This window comes from Ruditapes philippinarum, unplaced genomic scaffold (assembly GCF_026571515.1).
Source record: "Ruditapes philippinarum isolate M1 unplaced genomic scaffold, ASM2657151v2 ctg446_1_1_1_1, whole genome shotgun sequence".
Taxonomy (NCBI): Eukaryota; Metazoa; Mollusca; class Bivalvia; order Venerida; family Veneridae; genus Ruditapes; species Ruditapes philippinarum.
This window is the reverse complement of record NW_026862956.1, coordinates 152,283-165,798: the sequence shown is the minus strand read 5'-3', so window position 1 is coordinate 165,798 and position 13,516 is coordinate 152,283. Positions and strand designations below refer to the sequence as shown.

General features: G+C 30.2%; 1 protein-coding gene across 13 annotated transcripts in view; it reads left to right on the top strand.

Moving 5' to 3' along the window:
* The window catches only part of LOC132720749 (serine/threonine-protein phosphatase 4 regulatory subunit 4-like), a 60,202-nt gene extending 47,297 nt beyond the window's left edge, over positions 1 to 12,905 (top strand). For 10 of the 13 annotated variants that reach the window (XM_060704956.1, XM_060704955.1, XM_060704947.1 and 7 more), the window contains 9 exons: positions 613 to 950; positions 1,314 to 1,391; positions 1,846 to 1,945; positions 2,770 to 2,877; positions 3,424 to 3,480; positions 5,700 to 5,787; positions 6,283 to 6,365; positions 6,923 to 6,968; positions 7,261 to 12,905. In XM_060704956.1, coding sequence (XP_060560939.1) covers positions 613 to 950; positions 1,314 to 1,391; positions 1,846 to 1,945; positions 2,770 to 2,877; positions 3,424 to 3,480; positions 5,700 to 5,787; positions 6,283 to 6,365; positions 6,923 to 6,968; positions 7,261 to 7,279 — 917 coding nt within the window. In that variant the 3' untranslated portion in view covers positions 7,280 to 12,905. Of the gene's footprint in view, positions 1 to 612; positions 951 to 1,313; positions 1,392 to 1,845; positions 1,946 to 2,769; positions 2,878 to 3,423; positions 3,481 to 4,034; positions 4,068 to 5,699; positions 5,788 to 6,282; positions 6,366 to 6,922; positions 6,969 to 7,260 lie in introns of all 13 variants that reach the window. The other 3 variants (XM_060704953.1, XM_060704954.1, XM_060704957.1) reach the window with 3 other exon arrangements.
* The last annotated feature ends 611 nt before the right edge of the window (positions 12,906 to 13,516 follow it).

The following is a 13,516-nucleotide window of genomic DNA, read 5'->3' as shown; positions in this document are numbered from 1 at the left end:
TCCCTATATGCATATAGTAAAAACTTTAAAAATCTTCTTTTAAAGAACCCAAAGAGCTAGAGCTAAGATATTTAGCATGACATATCTTCTAATGGGTGTCTACCAAGTTTGTTCAAATAAAAGACCGGGGGTCAAAATTGGCCACGCCCCAGGGGGTCATTGATTTTCCCTATATGCATATTGTATAAAGTTGAAAAATCTTCTTTTAAAGAACCCAAAGAGCTAGAGCTAAGATATTTAGTATGAAACATGTTCAAATGGCTGTCTACCAAGTTTATTCAAATAAGAGCCCTGGGGTCAAAATTGGCCCTGCCCCGGGTGTCATTGATTTTCCTTATATGTATATAGCAAAAACTTAAAAATCTTCTTTGAAAAAACCCAACGAGCTAGAGCTTAGATGTTTAGCATGAAACATCTTCTAATGGGTGTCTACCAAGTTTGTTCAAATAAAAGCCCTTGGGTTAAAATTTGCCCTGTTCGGCAACGCCCTCGTGATATAATTCTTCGCATCCTAACTCCAAATAGTGATGTTATTGAGCGATAAAATCACTGTTTGGGATATATTATTTCTTAATTATATGATTATATTTTTCTATTTTATTTCTCTTTCAGATTTCTGCCATGGTAAAAGCTGCCACCAGAGATCTTTATTTATTGACATTTGTAGAGTGACTATAGAATATTATTCCAAATCATTCTTCAAAGAGACATTTTTCGAGTATTTGTTAAGTTTACACACGGACCCTATTGCGAATATTCGTTATCGGTTGTGTTCAATATTACCGGATTTAAAACGTTTATTAAAGTTACCAAGTGACAGGACACTTTCACAACTGTTGGACGCATGTGTTCGGAGATTATTAATTGGTGAGAAAGATAGGGATGTTAGTCAGGCAATAAAATGTGCAGTTGAAGAAATGGATAAAACACCTGTGTATATGGAATCAGGGGTATGTATAGTGCTTTTTTCATATACAAAACCATTCAAAATGAGGTAGGATCAGCCGATCTTCATCTAGAATATTACATCCAGCGATCATGAAATATCTTACACACTCAAAATTTCCTTGATGATGTATGCCATATCATAATTGAAACAAAGTGTAAGATTACATTGTAGATCTTTGTGCATTTTGTATATGATGCTCATATCATTGTATTTAGGTATCAGCACAAATCTGATCTATATATATATATTAAAAGTATTAGAACTTCATTTTTCTTTTGATATTTCAAATTTCTCATTTCCCAGTGAGATATGATTCATATTTTAACTATTACAAAATTATATTAATGTTTTATCTATATTACAGTTGTCACGGCGGATCATGATGGAAGAAGATATTGAAGATCAGAAAAAGGAAGCAGAGGAGAAAAAACTTATTGAATTGGTATAATAGCTTTACTAATATATTCAATATTAGTGTTTAAAGAGGATTGGTCTATAATTGGCATATTTTCTATAAGTATTTCAAATTTTGATAAAAACAAAAGAAATGTACCATTTCAATATTCTTAAAATATGTTTCTTCAGATAACATGTTTAAAGTGATTCAGAATTAACATTTATATGATGAATAATGATATTTTGTTCTAAAACAATTTATTATCTGCTATAAATAGATATGTAATATCAGGCTATGTTCACACTTGAAAACAACAAGCATGTATAATTCTTTTTGGTTGTCACATATGATACTACATACTATTAACATAAATAATTATTGTACTACATACACAATTCAATTTAAAACGTAACTTTCCTTGTATATATAATCACTTAAAAAAGAGATTTACCAAATCATAAACCTCGTTTGTTGCAGACTTTAATTGTTTATATTACAGGAGGAGAGAGAGTTGAAGAAAGAGGAGGAGGCAGCTAAAGCTAAAGCTGAGAAGAAAGGTCATAAAGATAGTGCGTCAAAAATTCCAGCACCAAAAAAGGGTAAATTCACGATTTCAATGTAGACTTTTTGTGTGATCATTTAGAAGAAGGAAAGATTTTAGAGCTGCTTTGAATAAATATAATATTCATGAAAAATCTTAAGTCATTACTGTATCAATAACTAAGAAGCACAATGTATATCTACTCATATGACATTACAACACTTTTTTTTTTTAAAGTTGAATCACTTTTCATAATTTGCTGTACAGTTCACATATTTATTTTTATTGCACTTGTATTTTAAATTATACATGTTTTTAAGACTTAAGATTTTTCATGAATGTTGATTTCTTCTGCTTGTATGCTGTACTTTTATTTTTTTCTATAAATTTCTAAAGACTCAGTTTCAGGGTAAATGAGCATTTAACTGCTGTGAAATCATGATTATTTTTGTGAGGGATTTTTCATGTTAAAGTATTTTAAATTAATACTGAGAATTATTATAAAGAAAATAGCCCTTTTATATTTATTATTCAACTAATATACTTTATATAAAATTGCTAATTGCAGCCTCTATATGAAGCTCACGTATTGCAGATTTTGGACTCTGAAACTTCAATTGACAGTTTCAAATTCAAAACAAGGCAAATACATTACACAAAATCAGTAGATTAAGGACTTAAATAAATTAAATTAGATTTCCTTCACTCCCAATCTTCCTACATAATAAAAACATTTTTCACAGTACACTTTCATTTTCCAACTAAAACTTCTCCTTAATCTTCATTTGCCTCAATTTACCCTCCATAGTTAGGAAGAAAAATCTCTAAATCTTTCTTTCCTGTGTGATATTGCCAGTTTGCTGTATTCATGCACATTTACAGGTAAAAGTGCAAGTTCCAGTGTTGGTAAACAGGAGCGTGAATCTGCCGGCGTAAAACGTACGCCGAGTACAACCAGTTCTAACTCCGGCTCTACTTCCTCTGTTAAAGGTATAAATAACACTGCTTTAACATCTAGTGTTTTCTTCAATAGTTTTCATTGCTAATTAACAGTTATATATTTATCTTTTATTTGAAAACTGGTATAACCAGTGTACTGAATTAACTTTTTTTTTCTATATATATCTTTGTGTTTATCAATTTCAGTAGAAAAAAGCTTTTGTAGAGGTGTATAATTAAAGATATGTACAAAGCTTTTCAGACTTTTTGGGTGTCTTGAATTTTTTTGGACAGATATAGAGTATTATGTAACATGACTAGTTATACCAAAATTTATTTTTTAGTACAAATTCTGAAAAAAGAATCTGCATGTATCTATACATAGCAATTTATATTAAACATTGTAAGAAATACATTACACTTGAGTTATAGATATTCCAGTTGTTATCCAGAATTTTTAAGGTAGAAATAAATTGGATGCTTGCTTTACAAGAAATTCAAACTGCAGTTGCCTCCCTTTATTTGTATTAAATACAACTACATCTTAGCTGTTATTAATACAAGTATGATATAAACAAATTAATTTTCTGAAAACAGAAACTGAATCTAGGATACCATTAGCTAACAGGTCCAAGTTAGCTAGGACAAAGTCAGGTATAGCAAATCTTGAATGCTAAATGTTGTCAAAATAAAATATAATCTAGCATGATAAATGTATGTACAAATTATATATGAATGAAAAGCTAGATTTTATAAATAGAATATGTGGCATGATGGAATGTTTTATGTTATTCTGGTAGCTGTTCTTTTATAAATGTTTGCATTTGTGTTGGTGAAAAAGAAATTAATCTAATTGATCAAAATCTTGCATATAATAGAGACATTGTGAAACAAAAACACAAAGATTTATATAAGATTATAAAATTTTTGCTGAGTGATATGGTTGCATTTTTATAGGATAAATTATAGGTTTTAGTTTTAATGTAAGGTAATATAGAAAGACAAAAAGCTGCATTTAGGAATAAGGAACATTATTCAAAGTGTATAAGCTGTTGGGTGAAGAAAAAAAAACCCTCTTATTTCACCATTTTTTTATTAAAAGTATTGACTGCATCATAGCATTTCCTCTCATTTTGGACATCAACACAATTAATATAAGAAAATTTGTCAAGTTAATCATTATTTATTCTAATGTGTCTCTATTTTAGCATGTAGAAACTATTCTAATCGGCTTGGATATGGTAAACAATTATTGTACATTGCTGAATATTATCCTATTGTTTAGTTGTATCCATGTTAATTTTTCCTTGTAGTTGGTAGTGGTGCATTTACTATACATGTTCATCTATGTTTTTCTTTACCTACTTTTCTTACCCAATCAGATCATCATAATTTAACCATGTGACTGTGCTATGAAATATTCTTTTTTTAGTGCTTTGGTCACAGTCAGTTGACATAAGCAGTTTAAAACTGCAGTAAATGGTCACAGTGAGCACTTAATGCAAGTTAGGATTGTAAATGTTTTATTTCATAAAAATTTATTAATTAAGTGCTTTATTTACGTTACTAGAATTTTTGTTTCATAATAAGAAAAGTAGGTAAGGAAGAGAAAAAATATCAACATTGTATATGGGAAATTTAATTTAATTTGAACTAAATTTCAGCTGAAAATTTTGACAAGAAATATATTTTGTACAGTATGATTACTTAATTTTATTAATAGATGTCTAAATATACTTGAAATGTATTAAATAAATGTTTAAATGTATAGACTATGGCATGCTTTACTGTGGTGGTTTATGTACAAGGCATATTCCTATGTTGCATGAATGTGTATGTCACATCTGTCGTTCAGGAATGTTCCCAAATTATTGAATGCTATAAAAACCACACCTTTTCATATACATGTATGTATAATATTACTAGTAACACAGAAATGAAGTAGAAAACAATGTACAAGTTTCGAAGCATGAATGTATCATTAGTTGTTTTAGATTGTAATTACAATATTGTATATTGAACCTTATGTTGGAGACAAATCCAAGGTGCTTGATAGTACAGTAAATATTTTGTTGAGGGTTTTCTTCCTCAAGTACAGCTTATAGAGTTCACATTTCGACCAAATTAAAAGTAGATGTTTTTGAAGCTTAACAAAGTAAGATGTAATTTTGTAATTTACACATGTTTTATGTTGGCAAATGAATGCGCACTTGAAGTTATAGATGAGTGGTTTGTCTTGAGTTAATGTCCAACTTTATATTTACACATGAGGGATTGTTTCAAATTTGAATTTTTTGTATATATTTTAGAATAGACTTAAAAATGCTAATTTGAATTTGCTGTAGCTTTTGGCCTTTTTTGCGGCCTTCTTAATAATATTTATGATTCATACAAATATAATCAGACAAAACAAGGAAAGTGACGTAACATCATTGTGCAATGCCTGCCATGGTGTTGTGTGCCGTCTGCCACGTTATTCTTTTGTGTTTACTCATAAGGTCTATATGTTTTTTTTTGTTGTTTTTTTTGTACCGCCTCCGTGGTCGAGGGGTTAGAGTCGATGACTTCTTATCCAGTGACCTCTCTGGCGTGGGTTTGATCCCCTGGAGATGCTTTGGTAGTTTAGCGCGGAGTAAGGTAGTCTAGTACTGGTGTAACTCTCCAGGAACGATGGTTAGGAAACTACCCGCCTATATGACTGAAATACTGTTGGGAAAAGGCGTAAAATGAAGCAAACAAACAAACAAACAAAACTATATGTTTTTAACTTATTTTAGAATAGATATATAATTTTGTTCACCTTTAGAATCTAAGAATGGATTACCAATTACTTGAAATGTATTAACATGTTTATTATTTATATATAATTGCAGATTCTACTGCCAGCAAGTCTATGACAAAAACATCAAGATCTGGTGCTAGTGGAGTACCCACACCCAGTAGTGCTGGCTCTAGTTCTAGGTAAATATTTCACAGTCTTAAAGTTATGAGTATCTGACTTGCAAAAGGCTGAATTTGTGTCAAAGCTGATGTGTTTGTCAGAACTGACTATAAATGTTGTGTGATCTTGATTCCATCCAATTTAATAACTTGGTCTTTATATTAATGATAAAATGTTTAAAGATTGAATTAACTTAGTTTATGTTTTGTATTGAAATTGGTCCTTGGTAATTTTTGGAAGCATTTTGATTTACCAAATTGTTTTCTGCCCAGCAAACGCAGTGCTTTTCAATAATGATACAGCTTTTTAACATGTTCTCTGTTAACAAATAGTGTATCAAAACCATTATGTTAAATTATTATGAATAATTCAGTTAAGACTCTTTAATAAATTTTCTTATCATACAATAAAGCACATTTTGCATGTCTTGTGGTCTAGTCTGGCAATTAATAATAAATTAAAACTAAAATAAAACTTTGTATCTAGAATATTTGACTTTGTTTTTGTTGTTTCAGGAAAATATCAACATCCAAACTGGCATCATCAGAAGCAAGTACCCGTCGTGGATCTTTCAATAACTCCCCTACCGCTACCTCAGGTTTGTACATCTGATTTTTGTATCTAGAGTATTGAGAACTTTTACCCTGAAATTTTTACAAGTTCCTTTATAAATTGTTGTAGAGAAATTTGATTGATATTTGTCATATGTGATTAATTACATGTATGAAGACCTGGGAGTCCATTGCAGAGTGGTTAAAGTTATTGACTTTAAATCCTTTGCCCTTCACCTCCTGTGGTTCAAAATCTGCCAGGGACTTTGGGTTCTTTTATGGGAGAAAATTATCATTTTGGTGGTATTACTATGGTGCCCACTTGTGTCTGAATTAATTCAGTGTAGGGGCACCTGTAGTCCTTGTCCACCAGTAAAGCTGACCATGAGATCTTTTAAAAAGTGCCAGAGAGACTTAAACCCCTCTCTTAGGATAAGTACATTTGTTATAAATTGATGAAACAAGCTATATATTTGTTGTATATACCAGAGTTCATCTCAACAGATAAATGATGAAGTTCTTGTTTTTTATAACTTTTTCAATTTAATTTTATATGATTGGAGATGAAATGATCATGTGTTACTTTTAAATTTATTTTTTACAGATAAAACAGTAAGAAAAAATAGTAATGGAAGCATTCCAACAGCCAAGTAAGTACTTGTTTGAAGTAGTAAGTGATTGTAAAATAAGATATGTTGACCTGGTTTACTTACTTTTTCTCACTATGTTAGTACATATTTCTTCTAATTAAGCACATGTTTTAATTTAGCATTTTTGAAAGTACAAGAGATAATGTTAACTCCGGGGTTATATATGACAAATTCTTGTAACATTACTTGTAACTTGTAATGTAGAAATTAAATCTATTTGAATTACTTGACTTGTTAAGCAAAGTGTCATGTAAGGTGTTTTGATATGTAACAATCTGTTGTTAATTTTCAGATCAAAGAAATCGAAATGATAGAGGGCAGTGTGAGAACTGTTGACATTATTTGTTGTAGATGCACAAATTATACTGCATTGATAAAAGCTGGTCTGTGATCTACCCTGTAACGTGATACAAAACCTTACATTATACATCTGCTAAAATGCTCATCAGGTGAGAATGTGACACTGATTCAAGTTCAACTCTTATCAAGTGGGCATTGATTAAAATGTGCAGAAAAACCTGATGGAAACAATTGTGTGATGACAGAAAATGCAATGCATTGAAGGAATATACGCTGAAGTAGAAAAACGGTGACCATATCTGAGAGGAATTCCTTCCTTTATTCACATATCACATGAGTACAGTTACAAGATGTATTTAAATGTGAGAAGTTGATGGATCAGGTGATCAGTATATATAAAGTGTGATGGTACTCTTCTCACCAAAACTACATTTACTGTTAAAGTTGTACAGACAATACAAGTATGGTTTTAACAAGAATAAATTCTGATGATGAAAGGGTTTGAATTGTGACTATTCATGTTGTAAAAGATGAAATTGTTTGTTTGTTGTTTTTTTTTCTGAATGTTTTATTTTCTCCATAGATGATAAATAAATAATGTGTATACATGGGTCATGTAATTTCATATACACTATTTTGTGTTCTGTGTATATGGGAAGTTACACAGCTGTTCATATTTGAGCCGCGTCATGACAAAACCAACGTAATGCGTTTGCGACCAGCATGGATCCAGACAAGCCTGCACATCCGCGCAGTCTGATCAGGATCCATGCTGTTCGCTTACAAACCTTATTACAAGTAGAGAAACTGATAGCGAACAGCATGGATCCTGATCAGACTGCGCGGAGGCGCAGGCTGGTCTGGATCCATGCTGGTAGCAAACCCACTATGTTGAATTTGTTGTGACGCGGCTCATTTTATAATGTTTTAAGGTGCTTTCATTGAGTTGAGAGACTGATAAGATGTGGTTTGAAGCGGTTTATACTGGTATATATCCCATTATTGTGGTCAAAAAATGAAATGCATTTATTGGTGCCTGTATTTGACAATATGGGTTAAAAACTGAAGTGTAATTTATTGTATGTTGAGAGAGGTATTTCTTTTATAGATATATGGATGGTAACATACTTGAGCAGGGTGCTGATGTTGAAATATTTGAGACCTAAAATAGATCTGATTTGAAGATGCAGTTATGCAGTTAGATATCTGTGATTGTTTTTAATCAGATATATTTAATCAATCATACTCTGTAAGCAAGTTTTGTATGTTCAATAGATTTTCAGTTGTGGCTGTGACAAACCAGTACATTATACAATGGTATATGGTAACTTGGTTTGTTTGGACAGACTTTGATTTATATATCAAACACATAAATAACATATCTTTAATTAAAGGATGACAGGGAGTAATTTGTAAATCAAAATGAACCAGCTCATTACTTAAAGTTATTAGATGTAGACATATTATACAGCTCTGTTTTAGAAGTCTTTTTTCCATGGACTCCAGCTATGTTAATGTTTAACCTGTAAACTGTTGAAACCAAAAGTGACAAGCTTTTTTTAGCCAGGCTTCATACTGTTGATATCGAAATCCCTTAAACTTTGAACAGACTGTTTCAAATTCAATGTAGGGCATATATATTTCACTAATTAGGTACTAATTAAGCAGGTATTGTTTAAATATGAATGCCCTGTATAAAATCTCACTGGCTATAAATTTGTTATAAAACAGCTATAATTTTACAAGTTTTATACTTAGACTAGAATATTTATTAATGTTACATTCCAATATAACCTTATTCCATGATTAAATAAATAATGTATTATGTGCATTTATATATGGAATGAAAATCTTTGTAATTAAGATTGGTGTCTTTGTCAATCTCTTGCATATGGTGACATCTGTTTATAAATAAATATACAAAACTTAAATACAATAATAGTATATTTGACTGGGGCAATATGTACACTGTAACATTTAAATCGGACTGTTTAGTTCTTATTTGTTGTTTTTGCTCTTCTAACATTAAGTTCTTCAAATGCATTTCAAACTTGTGTATTTGTGTTCTTTTTAACTTTTTTTTATAAACTACATTTCAATGTTCTTTCTATGATTTGAAATTAATAGATACATTCTTGTGTCTGATTTCAGTGTTAAATAAAAAGCAGATTTATATATGTATATAATATATCATGTCCAGGAAATTAAAAATTTACATTTAAGTCATGATATTACTTTCATTTGTTCACTATGTTTATTTTTTTTTAAATTAAACCGAGGACACATATAGTTAATTACAACATAAACTTTCTCAGGATATTCTGGGCGTATTATTTTATAGCAATTTCAGAATTACAGCATTGCAGTTACATGTTCAGTTTTAACATAGTTCTGTATGTAGTTTGTTGTTCAATGTCTTAACATTTGTTAATGGGACAGAAAGAGAATTATGTATTCTGATGGAAAATTATAAATTAAATATAATACAAAGGTCTAAAGTAAATTGGTAATTTCACAGTTTTAGGTTCAAAATAAATTTTACTTTTTGTTTTAGATAAACTTTTTGGTTGGTTACTTGTGTCATAATTTGTTGTTTAATCAAAGTCATTTGAAAAGTTTGCTTATTTCTCAACATTAAATTTCTATGAGCAAAGGGAAACTTTCTTCTTTTTTTTCAATATGTATACATGGACTAATACATCGGCCAAAGCTATATAGCTATATTTAATAATAAGTTTTCATGTAAAAATTGAGAAATTCTTGAAATACATCTACATGTTTAGCAATCAATTCTGATTATGACTTGCAGGCTGCCTCTCTGATATATGTATTTATTTCCTTATCAAACATAAGAAACTGATTTATGGGTATGTCAGTATGTGTATTATTTGATAATAATATTTGTGCCACCTACCATGAAAGCTAGTTATTTCTAGGTGCTTTCTTGCTAATGCCATATAACCTCACTATTGCCATATATCAGTATTTATGTTATATAAAATCTAGAAATAACTCTTAGTCAACTCTACTAACTCAAAGACAAACATATAGAATGTGACAGCCTGCCTGGCTTGAATGATCCCTTTACAAGTTTAGATAAGGTTTAAGTTCATAGATATTCAGAAGGTAATCAAGTGAGCCAATGATATCAGCAGATACATATGACTCGTAATTGTTGAATATTATTAAAATATACATGCACAGTACTTGTATTTTCTATTTGATAATAAACTGTATGTAAACCAGTAGATAAATAGATATTAAACATTAGATTAGCTTATTATTCTGTACTGAACTAGTTCATCCATCTACAGTTTGGAATACTTTGATATCATATTGTTACTATGAACATTGGTTGTCTATGCCAATAGCATGTAAGTTTATCTCTCTATACATCTGTGCAGTCTGATCTGGCTATCCTTTAAAAATGCTTAATTTTAAACATTTTTTATTCTGGGAAGGCATATAGGCAGACACTTGTAAAATAAAAGTCTTACATAGATTAAGAGTGGTTGAATGTCCACCAGATATTAAAGTTTTCTGAATTTGTTTGATGGATTGACTTTCTTATAGACGGCAATAAAAGAAGATAAAAATGCAATTTGTATGGCATAATGAGATTTTTTTGATAGTTTAGACATTTTTGTTGTTGTTTTACTGATTCAGATTAGTTGTGTGTTCTTTTGTTGTGTTTTATATAATTTCAATGCAATGTTAGTTTTTCATTTTAAACTTTTTCCTACTTCTATTTATACTAAGTATAAAATAAGTACTAGCCAAAATGTGTCCTTGAATTTATCCAGATTGTTTTTTGCTGTCCCTGTTTTGCATTACTTTTTGATTTAAAGACATGCTTTTTGTTTGATGAAAGAGTATTTTAGTCAGTGTGTGATGACAATGCGTGCAGAAATAGATAAAATATTTAACATAATTGGATATACTACATCTTTAATTAGTTCAATTAAAGCTTTGCTTATATGAATATTTAACAGAATGTATTTTTTTCTCATGTAGAAACATGCTTCAAATATTTTATTTATCAGTTCTATCCAGTTCCTTCATGTATTTAAACATGAAGTTTCCTAAAAGTCATGCACCTTGTAATTACCACATGATTTGTCCATGAATGGGGCAGTGTATAGTTTTCTAAGCTTCTCAAATAACTTGTTTTTGTTTCCTCAAACATTACACTGTCTGAAAATAATCTTCATGTTCACTATTCTTATGATTACATTTCCAAATGAACAGCTGGTTTACAAGATACCTCTGTAGAACATATATTGACATCTTATATGTACTCTCAGTATATATCAGAGAACGTCAGTCAGTCTCAGTTTACTAAATAACTAGCAGCTGAAACTTGAAAACAAACAATAGTTGATATTTACATCTATTTCAATTTCCAAAATATTCCTTACAAATGTCGACATGACTGACCAGGGCCAACACTAATTGATGATTATTTTATACTGACTCCTATAACAATAGCTTATAACAAATTTGCCTAAAATAATGTGTGATTTTTAGAATATTTGTTAACATCAGTGTAATAAAACACAACATGTATATAAATATCAATTTGTCAAAGCTAGGCTTGCTCTCTTTGATTTACTTTATGTGTTTTATGTTTATTTTTTTCTTCTACCTGTATTTGTTCTTAAAGAGTCCAGTGCAATTTATCACAAAGTGATTCCTTGTCTAACTTCTTAACTATCTTGTGTCTGTTTATTTTTTAGTTTATATTGCTACCATAGTTTGTCATTTTTTGCACATGTTAGACATCTTTGTCATGGAATTTATTTCATGCATTTTTTATAGGAAATTATTTTGTTTGTGTAATGAGAAAAGGATAGGTAAGCAAAAACATGTAGAAGAGTTTTCACGGTAATGTCATTGTGTCTGTGTAATACTTGAAATACAGAAATAATGCCTTGATATTTCACCCATAATCAGCTGGTCAATACTTGACATATCTAAATATTTCCCAGGCAAAACAATTCCAGGTTTTTCTAATGTAGGACTGTTAGGATTTTTATTCTGGTAGTTCTGAAGATAGTAACAATGTTAAGTTGGTTTAACATGATAAAGTCGTGCAGTAAAATTTTCATTTGTCAGCATGTTGTAGAACATTTTTCTGCTTAAAGTGTAAAACATATTATTTAGATTATGTTACAGTCATTTGAAAAAAACCATTGATTTCATCTGGTATTGAGCATTTTTGTTCTTCAAATTTTCTTCAATAAAATATTTGTTTAAAAATTATTTTACTTTTCTGTTTGACATGGTGATATGTACATTTGACATGTCACAGACTGGCAATTCTGACAGCGGTTATTCTTTGACAGATTTTTTTTCTGAGAAAAAACCCTAAAAGATATTTTTATATATCAGGCAATAAATGTCATCTTTTTCTTTCTTGTTTTGTTGTTCTTAATGCTTTTATTTTCAGAAACATGAATTTTGTTCACAGTTTAAGGTGTGTAAAAGAAGAAATTATGATATATGTTTTTTTGTTGATTGTTGTTAATTGTAAAATAAAATTTTATTTTTCAAATACAGTGTTTGATTATAGCAGCTGTAAGATTATGAATAAAATAGATTATCTGTGCTGTATGTGTCTCTTGTTCTTACATCTTCACCTCACCTCTCAAAGCGCCAACTTCATCTGAGCTTAAAGTGTCGACTTCACTTGGGCTTAAAGAGTCAACGTCACCTCGGCTCAAAGTGTCAACGTCACCTCGGCTCAAAGTGTCAACGTCACCTCGGCTCAATGTCAACTTCACATCGGCTTAAAGTGTTTGTTAGTTCTTTGTTCCTATATCACATTTTTTATTAATTCACAATGAAACTTGGTCAGAATATTTGGCCTAATGTAATAGTGATCTAAATTCAAACAAAAGTTATCCACGATTTACGAAAATTAGGTATTAAACTCTTGATTGGTCACTTGGCTATCTTCATGCTCCTTTGAAATGCAATGTCTAAGATCAATACCAAAGTTACATTGAGAAATCTAACAAACAAAAACATGCATACCTTAAAGATTACCCGTTTTGCATATTAATATTTCTTGATATAACAGGTCAAGTTCAAATATGGATCTATGATCGAAAATTTGGCCAGTAGTTCAAAAGGAAAAGGAGAATTTACTATTTATGATACCACACAAATGTTGCTATCTTCGAGATTGCCTTATTTTAATGCAAATCGGTCCAAGAATGCATGCTTTTCGAAATGGAGAACAGACA